The sequence below is a fragment of the Sinocyclocheilus anshuiensis genome, unplaced genomic scaffold, assembly GCF_001515605.1.
Source record: "Sinocyclocheilus anshuiensis isolate Anshui unplaced genomic scaffold, SAMN03320099.WGS_v1.1 scaffold566, whole genome shotgun sequence".
NCBI classification, from domain to species: Eukaryota; Metazoa; Chordata; class Actinopteri; order Cypriniformes; family Cyprinidae; genus Sinocyclocheilus; species Sinocyclocheilus anshuiensis.
This window is the reverse complement of record NW_015542410.1, coordinates 108,060-131,923: the sequence shown is the minus strand read 5'-3', so window position 1 is coordinate 131,923 and position 23,864 is coordinate 108,060. Positions and strand designations below refer to the sequence as shown.

Genomic DNA, 23,864 nt, shown 5'->3' with positions numbered 1-23,864 from the left:
TATATATATTACTACAGCAAATTTTTCTTTATAGCTTATGTATTACTGTTTGTCAGCAATATATTCTTGATGTTGGTCTTGAACAGTTTGTTGTGTTTCACAGATTTTCACATCCTCTTCAGCTGATGTGGATCTGGACAGCCTGGCTATTGTAAGTTTTATTTATTTATAAATTGATTTATATATTTTAAATTTTATATAATTTATGTAATTTTTTTTTAGAAAATATAAAGCACAGAGATTGTCTAAATATTAAGAAATTGAGAAAGCAGACTTCTGGTGTGACAACGAAAGTTCAGTGTCTAACAGCTCCAGAAGAACCACAGCTCACAGAATGTGAACAGAATGCAAAGACTTAAACAAACTCGTCTGATCTGTTTAACGGAAAATATTTGACATGGTTTCAGTTGATAGACGTATGTCACATAGCTAGAAGTAAAGATGTTAAACTGTAGATTGCGCTGTCAAACAATTTACTTCCATTTTGCATAAAAGCGTCAGTTGTGTGTGAAGTAACTTTAACATCTTTTTTCTTTTTTCATCTGCAGAAATGTGCATACTGCTTGTCTTAGTTTAATCACACATCTGCGGTCTCTTTACAGATCCAGGACCTTCTGTCACCTGAACCTGTGAAAGAAACTGAATCTGGTGCGGACAGTGGAGATTCAGGTATTTAGGATGCTTGAAAATGAAAATTTTTGTTTTAAAATGCAAAAACGTACACTAAAAAATAAACCTGAGAATGAAGTAAGAAACGACAGTTATGATTGCCACCACTTAACCGTAAAAAAAAATATGGTAGCAGTATTTTTGGTTTTATGCACTGAAATGAATTTTATGGTAAACAACTGTGTATTTCATTAACTAATATAGTGTTAATATTCCATCTAAAGTAATATATTTTGTAACTGCGTAATATACTGATTACCTCCATAATAATAAAGGTGGTAAAGATGACAAACAGCATAAGATGTAACATCAAACCCATATGTACATAATTCATACAAAAATGAATAAACATTTTTTAACAAAATGCCATCAAATGGCAGGTTATGGTTATTCACTGTAAATAGTAAGAAGATTGTTTTTTGTTTCTAAAATCTGTAGTATTATATTACTGTAACAATACCTGTTACAGGTTTTCACCGCATATATAGAGATAATTTGCTGTTAGCCAACTAACAGGTTATTCCTGTTCCATTTTTAGTGTTTCATCATTAAAATTGCAAACATTTTTTTACGGTGCACACTGTAAAAAATGACTGAATTTAACGGTAAAAGACTGTAAAAATGCTACAGTAAAAACCTGTTAAATGGTTAACGGTAAATTCCCCTACTATATACAGTGAAAAACTGTATTGGACATTACATGTAATTTTACAGTAGTATACCGTTTTTGGAAGTGAAAAAGACCGGATAATTTACAGTGAATAACCGTAAATCGACTTTCCCAGAATTCCCTGTTACATTTCAAATTTTGTTTTTTTGTTGAAATAACTCTTTCTTCTTAGTTTTTTTAATCAGTTTTGTATATTAGGGTTGTATGCTATACCTAATGTTGGTAAATTAATGTTTATTGCATTATTTCAGTTTCATGTGTGTTACCGGCACAGATATTCAGGGGTCCGTTCTTCCGGACTGCCTTTTTCGAGAACCAAATTAGCTCCTACTCCGGAGCAGGGTCTAACCAGCACAACTGGTACTAATCGTGATGTAAGTAGACATTGATTGGCCAAACGCATATGAAAACGCCCTCACCCGCCATGATTTAAAACGCTGTGTAAACATACTGTAAACATTGTCAACTTATTTCGCAAGTATGGAAAACAGAGATGGATGGACGCTGAAGTGCAGGCACTTGTAGCAAATGTAGCACTGCCAGTTGTCGTTGGAGATTCTTAGTCCTCCTTTCCGTTCTTTCAATCGCTTTACATATACGTCGACTTTTCCATGTCCATTATTGTGAAACCCGTGAGACACAACAAACACACAGCTCCGATCACAGCGTCCTCCATCCTCCTGTTGTTAACGTTGTTCTTCTTTGTTTCCGTTGTTGAACACAAATGACGTCGCTGTTCCGGTTCTTAGTACACACTGTCGGTGCAAATGCAACCCTTTAAATGGTACTGGGAAATAGTTCGTGCAAAATCGTCCCAGTACTTTAGTACTGTACATTTAGTTCTGGAACTAAAGCGGTGCGAAAGGCCCTATTATATCAGTTAATGAAATTACGGTATTTAACTGTAAATTTAAGTTAAAACCGTAAAACCTAAAATGTTGCTACCGTATTTTTTACGGTAAAATTCCGGCAACCACTGCTGCTGGTTTTTTACCGTAAATTTTATGGAATTTTTTTTTACAGTGTAGAAGTCTTTTGATATTTTGTGGTGTAAATGGAATTTGCACGAATGGTGTTTTCAGGCAAGCAGCTGGTCCAGTACACGTCCCAGCCCGTGATTCTTCCTGACCCTGTCAGCACTGAAAGCACTGGCACTGACCTGCCCATCCTCCTGGAGCTGGAGGGCGACTCGTATTTCGGGTCAGAACCAGCTGAAGACCCGACCATCTCTCTTCTTAACTTCCAGTCTCCCGTTCCTGAGGACCCCAAACTATCATAGAGAGAGCAGCTTTTATAAAGGGATGTATGTCCGTGTGGGTTTTTTAAAAATGTATTCTCTTCATTTGTTTTTATTTTTGGTCATTTAACATGTCAGGGCTAGACATTAGATTGTTACTCTGGTATTTCCCTTCACGTTTAGTCTGGGAAAAATCACTAAAAAACAGTAGAGAGAATTCAGTATTCCTTCAAAACCCTCCGTCATGGAGTTGAAACATAAAAATTAGCTTTTATTTGTTGGTTTGGTAGTTTCTGGCAGTGAGAAAACCTCAAACTAAATGTGTAGTGCTACAGATGTAAATCTAAATTTATCGCCCATGCTTTGTGTGCTTATCTTTTATTTATCTGGATTGGATTTGCATCTATGCTAAGCGATTCTCTTGCAGTCTGTCACCACTGCGGAACTTCAAAAACCTCAAGTTTGGCTTGTTGTACGTGCATTTTTCTGCTATTTGGTTGTTATTATTTGATATAATTATGATGAGATGACCCCCAGATTGTTATATTCGACACCTAGGTCTCATAAGTATGCCAAATATTCATCTTCCGGAATATTTTCTTTGCAGTATATATTGAAATGCTGGTTAAAGCAAAAAAAACAAACAAACATAAAATACCTTTTATAGCCAGAAAATGCAGTCGGTTTAATTGGACAAACATGAAACAAGCATCAAAAATCAATGTTGCGTAAACTTGTCCAGCATCCCACTAGCAAACTAGTCTTCAAAGCCATAGCTGTTACTCATCATATAATGTCTGATCTTGGTTGGTGATGATGGGTATGAATTCTGACAATGTCAGATTAAGGTGCGTATTTAGAGATTTTAATTAAACGTTTTTGTACTAAAATCATATATATTTTTTGCTGTTGAAAGTTCTAATAAGCAGGACAGCCAATGATGCTGTATATAGGACATACGTTTGAATATATAAATAGTTTAGAGTGCGTTTGTTGTGATGAAACAAATTCATTTCAGACTTTGAAAACACATTCAACAGGGATGAATTACACAATAAGTGTATTATAGATTGACAGGTCATTTTATGCATTGATAAGAGGTGTATCGGATGATCTGATTTGAAGAAGTTGTGCAATAATTCAACACTTAACCAACGTTCACAGCAACACACACTGCTTTCTTTTAATCTGTTCTTTCTTCCTTTTTTCCTTTGTTTTTGTTTGCTTAGCAAAAGGAACTAGAAAATATAATAGGCGAATCTTATGAACCTTTTTGTGAGATTCACGTGCAAATTGGATACCAAAATAACGAATTGAAATTGAATTTTTTTTTGTTTTTGGTGCGATTTGTACACATGCTGTTCTCTATAGACTTCCCATCGTTCAACACTTGTTTATTTTTGGATGGTCAGACAGCGCGGTAAAGGAACCGGGAGATGAATGTCACTTGTTGATTCTGATCATTTTCAGTCACATTTTAGTCAGTGGGTGACTGTCATAGCCAGAGAGACATTAATATTAGGCATAAATTATTTTATTACGCATGTGAACAACACTTTGTGTATTGATATGTTTCAAATAAAATGTTTTTGAAAGTATTTGGAGGTAGTTTGGATTTTATTTTCCCCAAAGCTTTTGATTGTAGCCGAGGTTTTCATAGTTTCTCGTTGGTCATCGTTAGCTGGTCTAAATAGTCCATCACCGCTGGCAAGATTGCGTCTTACTAAAAGTTCACTGTCTCTGCATTAGAAACCCCATTTCTTTTTTCCCCCTTTCTTTGTATTGTCATTTTTTTATAATAGAAGCTACACGACTAAAAAATGTCTGTGGCGAAGAAAGATAGGAAAACTTCAACACCCATAATGCATTTGGCTCGATCAGGCTATCGGTGAACGGGGATACAAAAAAACACGGAAGTGTTATCTGTAGTTTTCACAAAAGCCCGCTGGATGACGCGTTTACGTCACTTTAAGGATTTTTCTGACAGATAAACGGGGATGTTTTGGTGCAGGTAACATTGAAAAAATAATGTAATAATTGTTTATTTACGTATACTGCCGACATTGTAACAATACAAAGTTGTCTGAAAATCGGTGAACTTACCTTTTAACCTAGTTAGGGTTGACAGTCAACCATTTTCCAAATAACATTACCTGTTTTTGAACCGATTCCTCCGAACAGGTAAAATGACAAATATTTTAATTTGATGTTCAAAATAGATGTTTAATTTAATGTAAAGATTATCATCAAATGACATGCATTCAGCAATATACAATCTGTGACACTGGTAAAGAATATTGCTTTAACTTCTAGGCAAGAAAATACAGTAGCGACATTTATGGGGGAAACAACCGTTAAATTTACACTGCAAATACGTTTTAAATCCTGATTTTTCTCTTTTTCATTTGACTCCTTTGATTTATTTTTTTTCTTTCGTTGTACCAATGAATAAAATACAGGGCACTTTTATAAACAGGCGCAATAAAAAGTTAAGTTACAGTATCCTCTGAATGTTTAAATAGTCAAAAATAAAACAAACGGACACACACACACAAATGAGAGATAAAGTCTAGCGGGGCGGGTTCAGGGTTCCTCTACCAGGCGTTGTGGTCTGCACTGAAATCTGTAGCGCAGAAACCTCACTCGCGGCTTCATGTGGAAATCAGCAGGTATCTTCCAGTTCCACATTTTCTGCACCTTTCAAAAAGCGCACAGATCAGTTAATTGAGGCCAAACTAGCTGGTCAGACGTTTACAAGCAGAAAATTGGGTTTCTTAATGATAGCTTTTAATTAAAGCTTTTCAGTGTCCAAATTCATCGAGCATCTTTAGTGAAACACGAGGAGAACGGACTGAAATTCTTTCATAGGCTATAACGTGCTTTCTGTCCCATTTACACTACTGTTGAAAAATTTGGGGTCAGTAAGATTAAAAATAGCCCACAGTAAAACATTTAAAAAATGTAAATAAATGGTTTTTGAATATAGATTTAATTTTGTTTTCAGTACTCCAGTCTTCAGTGTCACGTGCTATTTCAGAAATCATTCTAATATGCTGATTTGCTGCTCAAGAAACATTTCTTCTTATTAGGCTATTGTTTAAGAGTTGTGCTGCTTAATATTTTTGTGGAAATCTTAATTTTTTTCATGATTCTTTGATGAATAGAAAGCATTTACTTGAAATCGAGATCTTTTGTAACGTTGTAACAATGTCTTTTCTGTCACTTTTGATCAATTTAATGCATCCTTGCTAATTAAAAGCATTAATTTCTTAAAAAGATGTACTGACCCCCAAAGTTTTGAACTGTAGTCTATCTTAAAGGTTTCACAGACTAAAATGCTTGTTTGCGCGCTCAACTGAAAATATCTTGCTCTGACATCTGAATATGTCAGTGCCATTGTTCTGTCTCAATATGCACACCTGTAACATTTTTCTAAGGCATTTTTATAAAAGCGGTTTAAATATCTTAACTAAGGCCTAGTCCTGGCTTAAGTTAAGCCCCGTCTGTGAAACCGGGCCATAATGTGTTAACATTTAAATATTAAGTATTTTTCCAGTATTAATGAGATTGTTTGGGCCGTTTGTTTTGAATATATGAATTTTATAGATATTTGAATATAGAATTTCAGACCCACCTTCAGGACCCTGACCAGATATGTGGTACTGTTCACCTGCTGATACTGGACAGAACAAGCAAAACAGAAAAGAGAAGAGCTGCTGAGCATCTGTTTATCAGCGCAGGAGACACTCTATCATTTTTGCATCTCAATCAGACATAAACGTGAATCTATTCACAAGGTATTCACTATTTCATTTCTATTCTAGAATTTTTCTTCATTCAGTTTTACGAATGATGTGTTTCCTTGACAGGTTTGACATGGCTTTGAGGTGAAAGCAAGATACAGATCATCAGAATGAATCATAAATCATGTGACTGAAGTGAAGGAGGTCTGAACTCCCATGAAGCTTACCAGCTGGCTGTGTCTGTTCCGTAGCACCAGGTTGGCCTGTTAGAGGAGAACAAACCAGAGGTTTACATCAAAACAACTGATTTGAAGAATTTACCCTGTTTACCTGAATATGTACAGGTTAGCAGATAAAGCAGGTTTAGAGATGTAGTGTGTATCAAAAATGACATTTTGACATGATTTAAGAGACATGGATATTAAGAGACATTAAAAAAAAATAATTATTCCAAGAATTTGACCAGTAGTGTATGTATATAAAACCTTACTTGGACTCCTGAGAGTCCCTTGAGGTTCAGCTGTAGCTTAAAAATAAAAATGAAAAAAATCGCAAATATACTTTTTCCTTATAGTGTGTTTGTACTGGTATTCACCACGTTATGGGGACCAAATGTCCCCACAACGATAGCAATACCAGTAAATTCTGACCTTGTGGGGACATTTCTTAGGCCCCCATGAGGAAATAAGCTTATAAATCATATAGAATGAAGTTCTTTTAAAATCTAAAAATGTAGATTTGTGTGAGGGGTGCAGGGTAAGGGGATAGAAAATACAGTTGGTACAGTATAAAAACCATTATGCCTATGGAATGTCCCCATAATGATAGGAATACCTGTGTGTGTGTGTGTGTGTGTCACCCGCCTGTGCCCATGGCATCTGTCTGTGAGGAAACCCCTGTGAATGGATCCCCTGTGACTGGAGTTGAGTTTAAGAAAGGTTTGTTTCATTTTTAACTTTTAATAAACTTTTGACACAATTTCTGCATTGTAAGCAAACCCTTGCAAAAATTGACTTTGGTAATCATAGTTTCCACCAAATATCATTGTTGCTGTACTGTAAAATGGTAGAATTTCCTTCAAACGGGCTTTCAGTATCATCTGCAGAAACTACGTTTACCATGGTACATTTTTATAAGGGCAGCTTACCTGGATGGTTAGTCCATCTGATGAGGCAGATGTTTTCAAACGTAATTTACCTGGTAAGTCTGTCTGAACCATGCTACTATGTGTCTCTGAGGCATCTGAAAGTTTGACAAGAACATTTGAAATGCCAAAATAAAAAAATCATACAGTTTGTTACTTCAGCTGATTATTACATATATATATTTATATCCATATTTTCTGAACCTTTATATTATCTGTGCCTTGGTCATTCTGATTTATTCATATAATCTAAAGGTCACTCACCTGTAAATCCAGTCCCAGTCGCACGCACAGAATCTGCTTTTTAGAAACACACACTACACATGAAACCCTCACATGAGTGATTGACTGACATGTGTCTGGATGTGCTGAGGAAACGTGGTTACCTGTGTAATTCGGCACGCCGTCTGTCACAGCTAAGTGTCCCTGCCCTGAATAACAGGAAACGGCATGTCATAAATATTTCATGTTTACTTGAATTATTTCTTTGCATAATGTGTTGTACTCACCTGTCATGTCTGTTTGAGTCTGTCCGTCAGTCACTAGATCACCTGCCGCACCTGATCACAGTGTCAGCTCCGTTATTACAGGTACGTGCACAAAGTCCAATGCTGCTTTTACATTCACTCATGGTGTATGTTTGGTAAAATTTTAAAGATTATACCTGCCATATCTGTCTGCATGCTTGCACCGGTGACACCGTCAAATCCTTTGAGAAGCCAAGGCGAGTTTATTTATGTAGCACATTTCAAACACAATGGTAATTTAAAGTGCTTTACATACAAATGATTTGAAAATAATTATATAAAAAATGTATCTAAAAAAAAACAAAGAAGCAAAGAGAGATGCATTTTAAAAATAAATAAGTTAATTATTTTATTATAATTATTATTTTACTTCTTAAACTGATCTATAGGGATTATGATGGAAGTCTGTAATTAATATAATTCTGGCTTTTTTGAGTTTATAACTCACAATTTAGACTTTTTTTCAGAAATGCGAAATATAAACTTGCAATTGCAAGAATGACAAAATTAATATTTTATTTTGTGGTGAAAAAAAAAAGACAGAATTGTGATATGTAAATTTGGAATCGCGAGAAAAATTCAGAATTCTGATTCCTGAATTCTCAGAATTCTTCAGAATTGCAAGAAAGTCCAAATTGTGAGATTAGTCAGAATTAACAGTCTGTTTTATTAATTTTTTTTTAAATCTGTGGTGGAAACATTCTTCTATATATGGTTGCTTACCAGTCGTGTCAGCGTAAGGACTGAGAGTGTGGTCACTTTGGTCAAGCGCACCAACTGAAAATAACAGCAACAAGAAAAATAGTTTCTAAAGGGGCTAAGTAGATTCATATTTGATTAATATATGTGTAAAGATGATTGGTGATGACTTATTAGCGCTGTTCCAAAATCTAGTGGGATACATTGTTGTCTAAATAGACAGGTGCCTTCTATATGTAAAATAATATTTGGAAGACCTAACTCATAAGTTTGAAGTTAGCATGCTGGTAGGTGAATGGCAAGTCTAATGTGCATAAAAACAGCACAAGCTTTAACTATTTAAGAAATACTCTTGGTATTCACTGAAATAAAGGTAGGCCTATATTTCAAGTAATTTTGGATGGGTTTATTCACTGAGTTCCCCTCAAAGCATTCTGGGGTTGTTTTCCCCAATACCTTAGATATTTGGATAAAACAAAGAACTTTATAAATGCATAAAGTAATGCTGCCTACCTCACTGTGTGAGCAAACCAATGATGTCTAGGTAGGCAACATTTCATTTAAGGCAAGACATTACAAGTGGATAGGTTGACATTTTAACTAATGTTTAAATAACTAAGTTTCCCACTTTTTTTTAAATGTGCACTACTACTAGCAAATAGATGTGATGTGAACTAAAATCCACAAAACTCTGATATTTGATTTCATGGCTTTAAACCTGCCATGAGAAATATTTTCCGTATTGAGCACAAGCATTTGGTAAACCCACATAACCCCACCACTCTAGACAGACTAGCCAAGGGAAGACGCATAAAAATGTAATTATGGCTAACAAATCAATTGACTTTCAGTGATTTCATACAACCAGGTAATATAGTACCAGCTGTGTGATGCATCTCCGTTGCAGCGTCCTGATGGCCTGTTCCGCCTGTTTGGAAAGACATTTGGGAATATTCATATCGATTCCAAGATATTAGTCTGTCAATAATATGACGTTGTGATTGTGTGTTGATTAGTTGTGTTTGTTTTATTGCTAGATACATACTGATGTCGAGATGAACGCCTGGAGGGTCACCTGTGAACGAATCCAGACACCCACTGTAGTTCTCTCTCGTTTATAGGTTTCATATGTTTTTATAGACATTTCAACATACCTTTCTGTATGTCTACCACAGGTTTGTGCCGACCGTTTCCATTTCCTGTAATGCAGTTACGAATTATGTGTCAAAATAATACTGTATGATGAAATCCCTGCACGTGGTCAACCACCTAAAACAGCTTGGACCATGGAAAAGTAGCCAACAACTGCTTTAATCGGGATTTTCCAGCAAGGAAAGGTGAGGTTACATGTTGACTGTAACTTACCATTTGTATCAGGTAAATCTGCACCATTATTATCTGCCCCACCATCTGAGGAGAACAACAAAAACTGTTAAATATAATATCGTATCTCATATATATTTTGTTTTGGGTCTTTTGTAATTGAAAATAGGGCTAATACTTTACCATAAAGATCCATTTATTAACATTGGTTAACTACATTAGTTAACAATAAATAAGAATAATAAATGCCATATAAGTATTGTTCACTATTAGTTGATTAACATTTTTTTTTTTTTACATTAGTTAATATTAAGCTAGATTAATAAAAGCTGTAGAAATATTGTACATTGTTAATTTCAACATTTACTAATACATTTAACAATTGCATTTTTATTACCTTTTTATTAACATTTACAAAGATCAATAGATGCTGCATGTATGTAAGTAAATATACTGCTAATTGTAAGTTTGTTGTTAGTTAGCTATTGCATTAACTAATGTTAAAGGAATAGTTCACCAAAAAAATGAACATTTGCTGAAAAAATGTACTCTTAACCCAAGATGTAGATGAGTTTGTTTCTTCATCAAAATTAGCATTATGAATGGGTGCCGTCAAAATGAGAGTCCATGCAGCTTTTCGTTTAAGTTGTAAACTGATGGACTGGAGTCATGTGGATTACTTGTGGATTATTGTGTTTTTTTTTTTCATCTGTTTGGACTGACGGCACCCATTCACTGCAGAGGATCCATTGGTGAGCAAGTGATGTAATGCCCCATTTCTCAATATCTGTTAAAGGAAAAACCTTATCTACATCTTGGATGGCCCGAGGGTGAGAAAATCTACAGCATTTTTCTTTTTGGGTGAACTATTCCTTTAACAAATGAGACCTCGTTGCAAAGTTTTACTGTCCTACCTGAATAATCTAAGAAGGAATGACCCGGATGTGACATTGTGTCAAAGACTACTGAGGAATCTGTAAAAATCAGATTAAACTTCAATTAAGATTTTACACACTTTCACCATTTTATGTCACTTTCCACCAGACCATGCAGGATTTTTCGTGAGAATGTTGTTTAACATCAGTTTACCTGTTGTATCAGCTGGTGATTTTGATTGGGCTCCATTATCAGCCGTGCCTGGAGATATTATGAAAGATATTATTAGAAAGAAACATAATATACTATTACTAATTTAATGCTAGTAAACAGATTAATACTTTACTTACTGATTGAATGAGTATAATCACCATTCGCATTGTCAACAGACAGGTAATCTGGTCCTGGAGAGTGATATACAGAACAAGAGACGGTTAGCAAGGTAAATGATTGGTTTACCAGACATATTTACATTATCTATCTATCTATCTATCTATTGTAAGAAAAAGTGAAGACGTCGAAGATCTTGATGAAGAATAACTTTTATTACAGAATAGTAGTGACAAAGTACATGTAGTACCTTGGGTTCAACGGAGTCAGACTGAACCCCGAACATCCTAAGCTCAATCATTTTATACAGTATTACGTTCATCTTCCCGCTCAACATGTAAATTAAGTTTCGTTTTAAATGTAAATTGCGGATGACAATGAAAGTGATAGCCTTCCGTTCCCACATCTTCGGTAGACTCAAGTGGGAACAACCAAATGTTAAGGTGATAAGATTAAACAGAATCCATAGCAGTTATTTCATGTACCCTTTTGGTCAGCAGATGGTTCTTGATGACCTGCTGCTTCTCCCACGCTATAAGTGACAAATTATCGCTCCGGAGGTACTATTTACATATGATTAAGATCGGAAAGAACTATCTATATGATAATTAAGCTCTTTGTAGAGAAAGGAGCATAGTTTAATACACAATTTGGAGTGGAAGCTGGGTCGAGGCAGACTATAATTTCTTACACTATCTATCTGTCTATCTGTCTGTCTGTCTGTCTGTCTGTCTTGTGTCATTCCATCTATTGTTCTTTCATTCTATCAGTTGTTCTATCTATCCATCTTAAAGCTCCTACACTCATTCAGTAAACTGAGTTATGAGTTCAGTGATCAGTCTGTGTAATTCATACGGATGCATGAAACCCCAGTGACCTCTCATGACACTAAAAACGTCTCTGAAAGTTGTCGTTACGCCCCCTTCGGAGCCAATGTCAGGATTGTAAGTCTGACAGAGTTTATTAGACGTGTGCTGGGATAATCCCACGGCTACTGGGGTAAAAGCACTCTAAATTTATGCGGATGACAATGAAAGTGATAGCCTTCCGTTCCCACATCTTCGGTAGACTCAAGTGGGAACAACCAAATGTTAAGGTGATAAGATTAAACAGAATCCATAGCAGTTATTTCATGTACCCTTTTGGTCAGCAGATGGTTCTTGATGACCTGCTGCTTCTCCCACGCTATAAGTGACAAATTATCGCTCCGGAGGTACTATTTACATATGATTAAGATCGGAAAGAACTATCTATATGATAATTAAGCTCTTTGTAGAGAAAGGAGCATAGTTTAATACACAATTTGGAGTGGAAGCTGGGTCGAGGCAGACTATAATTTCTTACACTATCTATCTGTCTATCTGTCTGTCTGTCTGTCTGTCTGTCTTGTGTCATTCCATCTATTGTTCTTTCATTCTATCAGTTGTTCTATCTATCCATCTTAAAGCTCCTACACTCATTCAGTAAACTGAGTTATGAGTTCAGTGATCAGTCTGTGTAATTCATACGGATGCATGAAACCCCAGTGACCTCTCATGACACTAAAAACGTCTCTGAAAGTTGTCGTTACGCCCCCTTCGGAGCCAATGTCAGGATTGTAAGTCTGACAGAGTTTATTAGACGTGTGCTGGAATAATCCCACGGCTACGGGGGTAAAAGCACTCTAAATTTACAGGACCTAAAGGAGCACAGAGCGGCAGCCAGCAGCCATTACCTGGAGGAGCGTCTAGAACCGGACCGCCACTGGACGGGTGCCCTGGACTCAGGCCAGCGGCTGGAAAGGAGAACCAGTGAGAGAAAAAGGACAGCTTTGATTCACACCAGTCGTCATTCAATAAATGATTAGGTAGAGAACAGAATCTGGCTGGTTTATTCTGTCAGCGTGGCCCATAATTAGTACAGCATGACAGCTGGACAGAATGAGGGAAGGCTCTCAGTGCCGTATGTGAGCCGTTTCACAGCATGGGCATAAAAGTAAATCAAGTGAACTTAACTAGTGTGGGACGTCCTATTTGCTACAAGGCCAATGAGATCAGCAGAAAGCAATTCTGATGACCGCAGCCCAAAAGCCATAAACATCAAGCCTCTCTGGTTATGTGAAAAATGGACGCTTACCTGCCGAATCCACCTGAAATGCGAGTCCCATGTGATCTGTTGAGACAGCGTCAGTTACTAGGCATGTGGGTGGAACGTCTGGAGGAGTGTCTAAGAGGTCTAAAAGCGTACCTAGCCCGTCTGTTTGGGTGTCTGGACCAAAGCTCTCTCCTGTTCCACCTGTAGAGGGAGACATTCTGGTCCATACTGAGAATCGACATTCAGTATTCCTTCCACTAATTAATGAGAACAAAGAAATGCTCACCCATTAAGCCAATAAGGAAGTCATGGCTTGACTGATCTAATATGCCTGCAATGAAAATTTGTAATGAAATGTTTGAGGTCCTAGTATGGTCTGATGCTCACATTATTATTTAGTGAATATGTATAGAGTTTTTGATGTTAAATGTATACACTTTTGTTTAAAAGTTGGGGTCAGTCAATTTTTTTAATGTTTTTAAAAGTCGTCTGATCAAAAATACAGTAAAAACAGTAATATTGTCAAATTTTATTACAATTTGAAATTACTGTTTTAATTTGAATACTTTTAAAATGTTATTTATTCCTGTGATACAACGATCAGTGTTTGGTCAAATTAAGGCATTGTTGTTAAAAAAAAAGTTTGTTTAAAAAAAAAATAAAATAAAAAATCTTACTGACCCCAAGGTTTTGAACAGTAGTGTAGAAGCTTCTGATCAGTGTTTTGGCTTTGGGTTTAACTCAATAACTCAAAATGTGTTTTTTTGCTTTTGTAGGTCAGAAGAGTTGAACTGATGTTTACCTGTAATTTCCAGGTGAGGGCTTGTGCCAACTGAATCAAAACCACCTGCATACGTACATATGACAAACAACACATGAAGAGAAGTTCATTTTTTTTAATTGAAAACAGTGTAAGTATACTTTTTATCTCAGAAATGAATGTTTTTTCCATGGCAGGATTTGAAATCATGCTTTTATACCTGTTCCTTGTATCTGGGATGTGCCTGCCATGAAATGATCCAAGCCTGCAACAAAAACAAATTAACATCAGAGACAGTTAGTTAGTTTTTATCTTTTGTGTCATATGGTTTTAATTGACTGACATTTCATATATTCATTGTTTCCTCACCTGTAAATCCTGTTTCTCCTCCATTCAGAAGCTGTTTGTGTCCATTGCCTATGAGAGGAACCCGATTAAAATGACTACATCACTCATTCTGATTAATATGATGCACAATACTGTTTGATGTGCATTACCACACAATAACACTCACCGTTAGATTCTATCTCAGGGATTTCTGAATGTACAAGATAAAAACGACATAATTATGATATAAATTATAATTTAATAGAAAACATTTTGTAAACTGTGTGTAAACTTTAATGTTCATCACCTGGAGACTCTATTTGAGATCCATCATGAGCGGTTTCCCCTGATGCAAGAAGACAAGATGTGTTCTTGATAATTGTGTAAAGCATTTAAAAAGTAAGAAATGACCTCCATGAGATACAATAGCAAGAACCTGTTATACACATACCATTTTCATACTGTGAGCCATCTGTATGTGGAGCGAATCCCTCTGACCCTGAACACACATGCAAAGAGCATTATGATTGTATAACTTTTGCATAGATCTTTTACTTGAAGCCTTATATGTAATAAATATAAAATTATATTTAAAGGAATAGTTCACCCGAAATTGAAAAGTTGCTGAAAATTTAGTCACCCTCAGGCCATCCAAGAAGAGTAGATAAGTTCGTTTCTTCATTGAAACAGATTTTGAGAAATATACACTCTAAAAAATGCTGGGTTAAAAAAGGGACAAACCCAGCTATTGGGATGTTTTGACCCAGCGGTTGGGTTCAAAACATCCCAACCTGCTGGGTCAAAACAACCCAATAGCTGGGTTTGTCCCTTTTTAACCCAGCGCTGGGTTATATTTAACCCAGCATTTTTTAGAGTGTAGCATTACATCACTTGCTCACCAGTGGATCCTCTGCAGTGAATGGGTGCCGTCAGAATGAGAATCCAAACATGATAAAAACATCGCAATAACTTACAAGTAATCCAAACTCCAGTCCATCAATTAATGTCTTGTATAGTGAAAAGCTGCATGTTTGTAAGAAACAAATCTATCATTAAAATGTTTTTAACTTCAAACCACACTACATACATCTAAACCATGAGTCCTCTATCCACAATATTGCTTCCTCCAGTGAAAGAGTCATAAATCAGGAGAGAAATATGCACAGATCAAGCACCGTTTACAAGGAAAAACTGTCCAAAACTGTCCTAAATAAATATGTTGGTGGATTTTGATGTGAGAGGACAACGGGATGGACTTTTTAACTGGAGGAAGCATTATGAATTTTGGTATCTAGGCCAGAAACAACGGTTTGAAGTTAAAAACTGGTTAACGATGGATTTGTTGCTTACGAACATGCAGCTCTACAAGAAGTGAATTGATGGGCTGGAGTCGTGTGGATTATTGTGATGTTTTTATCAGCTGTTTGGACTCTCATTCTGACGGCACCCATTCACTGCAGAGCTGAGCAAGTGATGCAAAATTTCGCCAGATCTGTTTTAGTGAAGAAGCTCATCTTTCAAGCACATCTACAACTTGGATGGCCTGAGGGTCAGTCAATTTTCAGCAAATTTTCAGTTTTGGGTGAACTATTCCATCTTTTTGATTGAAATACCTGCAGGCTGTGATTGGACCTCAGAGGAAACTACACCCACACCGTCTGACATCTGTCCTGCTGAAGGTCGGCCAAACGTGTGGCTGGATATCACTGTGGACCCATGACCTGCTGCTATGTGGCCTGATGACCCTTGACCTGATGACACTGTGAGATTGACAAAGATATCTCATTGTGAAGTGAATGCTATATTTTGATTTTATGTGCATAATATAAACACACATTATAAGGCACAGCTGCCTTAAGATAAACAGAACAACCTCTTACCAACAGAAATGGACACTGAATGAATGCCCCCGTCTGTGCCTGAAACAAATTAAACATATTGGGTTTCTCTAGCGATGTTTTTTTTTTCCTTCTAAAATTTCAAATATTTGAGATCATATTTTGAACAATAATTTTGTTTCTAAATGTCATTACCAGGGACTTTAAATCCTGAACCTCCATTAGCACCTGCTCCTCCAGCTCCTACACCTGAGAACAATTCCCTTTATCACTCTTCATGCTATGCACTACTGTTTAACAATTAATGAATTAATTTATTTTTATTTAAATTTTTTTTAAGAAATGAATACTTTTACTCCGACCCCAAACTTTTGTTATTGTTATATTGTTACATATTATATTATATTCAATTTTTTTAATAGTAGTATTAAACCTTTTAGTATTTTTAGTGTATATAGTTAGTATTTATGCCATGCCATATAAATGTGTAACTTGCTTTTTTCTTTTTTTTAGGCCAGAATCAGTGATCAGGTACCTGGAGGAACTATCTCTGATTTGGACCCATCTTGTCCACCATAACTTGCATCTGTAAGTGAAATAAATACAGTGATTAGGCAGTCGACTTGTTAGGGCAAAAAGAAAAGCATATACAGCAGGTGAACAGGTACAGTACCATGAGAACTAGAGCCAGATGGGCGAGAGTACCCGTCTCTTCCGTTACTTCCTGTAACCCACAAAGAAATATTTCTGAGAGGACAGTAATAACGGATAGCCGTCAATGCTCCAGTAATCCAATGACATGCAGTTAGTGGTTTAATTAAACAACAAAACTAATAACCCTGCATCACATTTTCTGAATGAAATCCAATGTTTGTTTTTGTTTTTTTTTTACTAATTTTGGGGTGCTGATTCCAAAAATAGTGCCTATTTTGCTCTAGCATGTCATTTTCTCACAAAATACAATGTGCATTTTGTAGCATTTTTGCATTCTACAACCATTTGTAAGGTTAGGAAGTCTTGAATTATCCCTTAATCAGTGGAAAAACTGCCATAAAGACAAGCTTACTATCTTTCTCTGAGCCCAGTACAACTATTTGTTAAATTCTCAGCCAATAATTTCAAGGTTAGAATTAAGGCCAGCAACAGAAGAAAATGCAAGCATGATCTAGATCTGTGAATGTTTTCCTACATCCAAACAGCAACAGAAAATGACAGATTTTGTGAAAACATATTTGAAAATTGTTCTAATTCGTTGCAGATTGTAAGTTAAATTATACATTTAGAATTCTTGTTTTTGTGAAAACCTTTGACATTTGGCTGCTTTTGTTGTTTCATAAGTGCATTAAAGCAGATAAATACATAATTTTGTGAAAGTTTATGTGAAGTTTTTATTGATATTTTTGAACTCGGCATCGTCAAATTAGGTAATATTAGGCTTTTTTTTACAGCAGCAGGTTTTATAATATTCTGATTGAAATGCTGGTTACCGTCTGAAGCTCCATTTGAAGCTGTTGATGTGCTGCTGCCTGATGCTGTAATGACAAAAACACTAGTTTAGGTTCTGATATCTAGATTTGACCTCCTGATGTTCGGCTACGACCCTGTGCGTATATTGTAGCTCTGTAGTGCATTTCCTACATAAGGTCAGTCGGTGTTGCTTTTCTAAAGTGCGACTTGCGTGAAAGTTTTGCCCCTGATAGATCAGGTTCACACTTACAGACTTGGCCAGTTTGAGTGCCTCCATTAAGTTTCTGACCTGAGAAACAAGAGCAAAGGTTTTGTCAAAAGATGTATTGGACTTCAGAAAGGCCTGAAAAGTGGCCATTGAGCTTTCAACAAATTCACCTTTCACCAGAGGCCATGAGAGGCTAATGCACTCCGAACAGAACTTGTTTTTGCGTTATCGAGTAGACTTTCCTTACCGTTTGGGGATTCGCCCGCCACGGTGCTGCCAGGAGTCATACCTTGGAGAAAAACAGCCCTTCAGTCTAAACAAGGTCCTGAAACATCGGCCCAACAAACATGCAATCTCACTGCGCTACAGGCCTCTGTTTTGCACGGATCTGTGCACCTGATGTTTCGTCTTTCCACATTTATTAATAAATCGAGCAATGCTGTTCAGCCACCGTGGCTAAAAATCCCCACATACCTGATCCCTAAACCAGATTAAGTACTGATTGACTTTGCTTACTGAGTACGGTGCACCCAGTGAACTATTTTCCAGTGCTGAGAGGTTCAGTGTTCTCTGCCTCCAGCTCTAAAGAGGATTAGCTTCACCTTACCCAAGCCTCTGGGTGCTGCAGTGGCCTGCTGCGATCCGGCTCCTTTGGGAAAAGAGGGAGAGGAACAAGAAACATATTCTTAAGATTCCCAGAGATCATTTCTCACAGGTCAATCAATCTATTCTGGCCAGGTGGCTTCTGAAAGGACAGACACTCTTTTTACATGTGCTTAAGGGGTTTTGCATCTTGTATAAAGCAGCTATATAGATTTTAAGTTGCTTTTATTGGCTTTTATGTGCATTTTAGATCGGATTTTAGTTTCGTTTTTACAATGTCGCTACCACATTAGAACTAAATGCTACAAGTTGAATATAGAGTAACACCAGTCTTTAGTCTTTAACACTGTAATTTATAGAAAATTTGGGGTCAGTCAATTTAGTCTTTAACAGAAATTATGCATTAAATTGATCAAAACTGACAGTAAAGATTTCGGTAATGTTATAAAAGATGTCTGTTCGAAATAAATGCTGTTATTTTGATCTTTCTATTTATCAAAGAATCCTGAAAAAATGGATCAGTTTCTGCAAAAATATTGAGCAACACAACTGTTTTCAACATTGATAAAAATAGAAATGTTTTCTTTGCATAATTATTTCTGAAGGGTCATGTGACTTCATAAGTATTATATTTTGAAATATATTCAAATAGAAGACAATTATTTACAATTTTTATATTTTTCACTACAGACCCCAAATTTTTGAATGGTAGTATATCTTAATTACCTTACGAAAAGAACTATGGTTGTATCAGATGGCAATACTATGGTATTTTAAAATATATTATGGTACTGAAATCCATGTACTCTTGTATGTTGCAAATACTGTAAATATAAAATATTATGATACATGAATTTCAATATCATGGTATATATCGAAGTTCGATAAGATTACCATCACTGCAGTAGGTTTTCACATCACAATATTTTTGTTAGGAATATCATGGTATTACCATGATACTCCAAAATACTCAAAATAATATGTTGTCCAAAAAACAAACAAACATATAATAGCATGCTGCTTTGATATATATACTATGATACTGTGTGGTTACCATACTTTAAAATCTTAATGATCAAGCTTAGAAAAACAAAGTATTATCATTGATCCCATGTCCAAAAATCACAGAATACAAGAAAAAAATACCACAGTACTTTTTTGTAAGTGTAATGTCTGATTATGGCAGAACCCCAAATGTTTCGAATAGCTCAGCCTCATTAAGAAAGACTGACTTTTGAAGTAACTTATGACTTATTATGTGATTATTAAAGATGACTGAGGTTTTGCACAATGGTGGTAAGTTGTGAACTTGTCACCCACCCTTCATATGCTGACCTTTGGAGTCATCATCATCTGTAAAGAAAAGGGAAAATCGATACAGTTTATAACAACCGCTCCTTTGTTTTGCCCTTCTCCTCTTTCTGTCCCGAATCCCTCGCAGACTGTTATCAGAATAATATGAGTCCACAGAGTTTAGAATTCACTTATCTGTTTGAAGTTAAATGCTCTTTTATTTTCTCTTTGAGACTTTGTATTTACCCTCTTTGATGTGTTTATGGGTTTATGAATCCGAAGGGATTTTTAAAAGAAATTCAGGTTTACTTTAAAACCGTTTATCATGAACATTATAGTATTAACTTCTCATTTTGTCCTGTTGCAGGATCACATCTAGTGTCAAACTGCCTACAATATGAGCTTCTTGATGTGGTACGATCGGCTCTCATCGGGATGTTGATGAAGTAACATCTAAAATAACTTCATTCCCTACCCTCTTCCTCCTCAGACAGTTCTTCTTCACCCTCTTCAGCCTCAAAGTCATTTTCCTCAGGCTCCTTATCTGTCCGGAGGAATAATTGAGCAGTTTAATGAACATGGGCGCTGTATGTTAAACATAGGAGTGTGTCATTAAATAATCCCTTTGGGAAAAGAGCTCATACCTTCAACAGGAGCCGTTGATACGGTGGACGCCAGAAACACAACAGCCACTGAAGCAATTACAAGATTTCTGTGAAAGCAAAATGATAAGAGTCCAGAATAAGCACATTCAACCCAGAAATTTGCAATTTCTCATGCAGATTCTCAAAAGCAGCTGAAAATGGGCATTAAAATCCAACAATTCTCTTGGGAAATGCATGCTTTTTAACTTGCATACAACTTAATTCATCGATTTGGCTTTTTAAAAACACAAGTAATTGTTAAAAGCAATACTTAGCACCGAGTTTGCATGTTTTAATAATAAAGCATTCAGTTATCAGACATTATATCACATTTTATTATTAAACGAGATTCCCAGCATTAAATTATTAGAGTAACACAGACTTTTAAACCAGATATAAGTTATATGCATCAAATCCTACACAAAACATGCTTTTAGTCTATTAAAAAAAATAATTCCTGCAGCTTAAACACAGTGCTAGGAACACCAAAGTTATGGGTTTGATTCCTAAGGAATGTAAGAATGAATGCATGTACTTTGAATTCAATGCAAGCTGCTTTAAATAAATGCATAAACATAAAAACTCATTCAAGCACATTGATAAACCAATCCACTGCTCATTCTTGATATATATTGATAAATAATTGCTCATTTAGCTATCAGTTATTCCCCTGATGTCAATTTCAGAGATATTGGTTGTTATGAATCGATCATCATTGACTTACCGTGACAGCATCTTTAGCACAGGTCTATGTGGGAAACTGTGCAGCAGACATAAAGCAACCAGCAAATGGGCTTTTGACTTCCTTATGCTTGACTGGCCAGCAAAATACATTTTATACCCTTCCAGCCCCCCATCTTGGTAAGGGGCAGGACTTCTAACCCCAGCCCCTGCCATTCAAACTGCTCCCACCAATCAAACGACAGGTGAGTACTCACACATTTTTGATTCATAATTTATATTCAGATCAGATCTGCAGTGTCTTCCCGTATCAAAGTGCAGAAATTATGAGGAATATCTTCTGCACCAAAAATCGGGATGAAAAGCATCATAATTCATGGTATGTCCCATCATCTGTTTGGCCCAGCAGGCAGCGGTGGAATCAGTAAGGCAGCTTAACCAGTGGAGGGCACCTACACAACATCACGCACAGACCAGAGCCACAGGAACTCATGCAGGAAGTTACAGGTGTTTTCTCATTTATTCACCCTTGGAAAACAAGATGACCTGGCTGGTTTTAGATCAGAGGCTTTCAGATGGTTCTTTCATGCTTATTTTGTGGTATAGCTCTTACAAAAAACTGCAATACTCTAAAGAATGAATAATGGTGCCTTTTATTTTTAAGTATTTGCTTTTATTTAATAAATCATATTTTCAAAATGTATATATTTAAATTTCCAAAAACATTAATGATAAAAATTCATAAATTGTCTCCAAAATACTATTGTTCAGGTTGTACAGTGGGATTATTTATTTTATTTTTATTTTATTTTTTGGTCATTGTTGTTTGTTAATTTGAGTACATTTGATTGAATTTTAAATTAGGTTCAAGTCTGTCCAAAAACATGGATTTTGGAAACTGGATTTTTGTCCTAACTTAAGTAAATGCTGTGGCCAGAAACAAGGTAATATGAATAGCATAAGGTGGTTTGCTGGTCTTTGCTGGGTTAACCTGGTTTAGATGGTCAACCATTTGAACCCCCAGCCTGACTAGCTGACAAGTGGCCAAAACCTCTAAAAAAAAAAAAGGCTGGTTTTAATTTATTTTAATATTTTATGTATTTATTTATTTGCTTGCTGAAACAGTCTGTATAAATTTTGGGACATTTTATATCATACATTTCTTTATTTAAATTTTTTAATTGATTTATCTTTTTTTTATTTATGCTAATGTATAGTGTAATACACCTTTTTACTTTTATCATTTATTATTTCTTTTATTCAGATTTATATGTTCACTTTTAAGTATAAAAATCAGTAAATGTTTTTAGATTTTTACAACTGATATTATAATATAAAAGGACCTCTTACACCTTAAAGTACAATATAACAAAAATATGTATACCTATATTAATTAATATATATATTTTTTTTTTACTTTTTTTTAATTTTTGCATTTATGTATGCATTTTTCCATAATATTGAGTAAATGAAGACCACAAGTGTTGCTAGGTCTTTTGAAGAAAGACAGTAACATTAAGAATTTCTTGTGATGTTTTAATGGATTAGCATGGTCCATTCAAGTACTATGGTATCTGTATTTTGCATAAGCTAATGCTCCTGTCCCATCACAGTAACTGAATATCTGGCAGCTCTCAGGAAGATCGCATTCCTGTAGCGTGTGCCAGTTCACATCAAGCCCGTTTTACAATGTAACGAACACCAGCAGGCCTCGAAATGCATTTCTGATAATGATAAACTCCTCCCGATGAGCTAAATGGACGCGTGTCGTAGCAAAGCTAATGAGCTCTTGAGCTAAACAAGCTTTCTTTGTTGTAATGTGAAATGTGAACTGTGTGTGTGTATTTTGATTGATCTGTACTATCATGTTACAATAATACTCTGTGTTCTTTGTTAAACCCTGAATCCAAATAATGTAAAAGATGTTAGCTTACATAATGTGTAACTATAGCTAGCTTTAGTTTTTTTCCTGCTAGAAATTTTAGTCTCATTTGCTATTGGAAGAATCAGTGGTTCACAAAAATGCTTTGCATGTACTTGAGTACTAGACTACTATTGCTAGTAAATGTCCACCTGCTGGTACAGTGTCAATCACAGGAGCAGTGTGGAATAACAAGACATACTGAAAAGCTGTATTATTACACATCAGCTGCTCTTGTTGGCAGATGTGGCCAGATTTCTGCTGGCCAGTTTTAATGTCCCGTGGCTTCCCTCATTCCTGCAGGCCTGCCTGATCTCAAACAAAAGCTCTCTGTTAGGTGCTTGAAACCATAGCGCTCTTGGAGCCAACCTTGGGTGACGAGATTAGAAGTGCCAGTCCAGGATCTGTTCAGCTCGGCCGGTGGGGTCAGGCAGTACAGCGAGTGGCTGCCGTAAGTGGAGACTGTGCTCGGACCATATGGAAAAGGACGGACCACCACAGTTGTATCCTATGGCAAAAATATATTTTTCCACACTTACAATATATTTTGGTAAATAAAAATAACAAAATGTATTCCAGAGGCAAGAAAATTATTGTCAGTGTTATGCATGTCATTTGTTGTGTGTGTGGGGAAAAAATGTGTAATAGTTGTGGCAATGTATTGTTAAAATAGTGGTTAAAAATAATTTTAGTTTTTATTATTTTTAAATTATTATTTTATATTATAATTAATAATGTATAAAATTATATATAGAAACTTGGTATCAATTTATATAAATGTATAGTATAAATGCTCTCTCTCTCTCTCTCTCTCTCTCTCTCTATATATAT

At 35.9% G+C, this 23,864-nt stretch overlaps 2 protein-coding genes across 3 annotated transcripts in view; one reads left to right on the top strand and one right to left on the bottom strand.

Annotated features, from left to right (window-relative positions):
* hsf1 (heat shock transcription factor 1) overlaps positions 1–4,160 on the top strand; it is a 19,604-nt gene extending 15,444 nt beyond the window's left edge. For both annotated transcript variants that reach the window (XM_016492612.1, XM_016492611.1), the window contains 3 exons: positions 104–151; positions 603–669; positions 2,422–4,160. In XM_016492612.1, the coding sequence (XP_016348098.1) occupies positions 104–151; positions 603–669; positions 2,422–2,618 (312 nt within the window). In that variant the 3' untranslated portion in view covers positions 2,619–4,160. The remainder of the gene's footprint in view (positions 1–103; positions 152–602; positions 670–2,421) is intronic.
* A 1,026-nt stretch (positions 4,161–5,186) lies between these two features.
* Positions 5,187–21,166, bottom strand: LOC107693248 (hornerin). Its single transcript, XM_016492560.1, has 40 exons — positions 21,156–21,166; positions 20,432–20,499; positions 20,263–20,331; positions 19,815–19,847; positions 18,499–18,540; positions 18,139–18,180; positions 17,934–17,972; positions 17,704–17,748; positions 16,890–16,940; positions 16,752–16,802; positions 16,412–16,465; positions 16,259–16,297; positions 15,992–16,138; positions 14,830–14,877; positions 14,686–14,724; positions 14,566–14,589; positions 14,421–14,468; positions 14,272–14,316; positions 14,094–14,138; positions 13,578–13,622; positions 13,445–13,492; positions 13,334–13,369; positions 12,933–12,992; positions 11,239–11,292; positions 11,102–11,149; positions 10,927–10,986; positions 10,055–10,099; positions 9,844–9,888; positions 9,735–9,764; positions 9,570–9,617; positions 8,714–8,767; positions 8,128–8,172; positions 7,973–8,023; positions 7,850–7,894; positions 7,728–7,760; positions 7,517–7,561; positions 7,183–7,236; positions 6,547–6,582; positions 6,211–6,255; positions 5,187–5,273 (listed from the first exon to the last, which is right to left on the bottom strand). The coding sequence occupies exons 1-40, from the start codon at positions 21,164–21,166 to the stop codon at positions 5,239–5,241; spliced, it is 1,902 nt and encodes a 633-aa protein (XP_016348046.1). The 3' UTR covers positions 5,187–5,238.
* Positions 21,167–23,864: the final 2,698 nt, after the last annotated feature.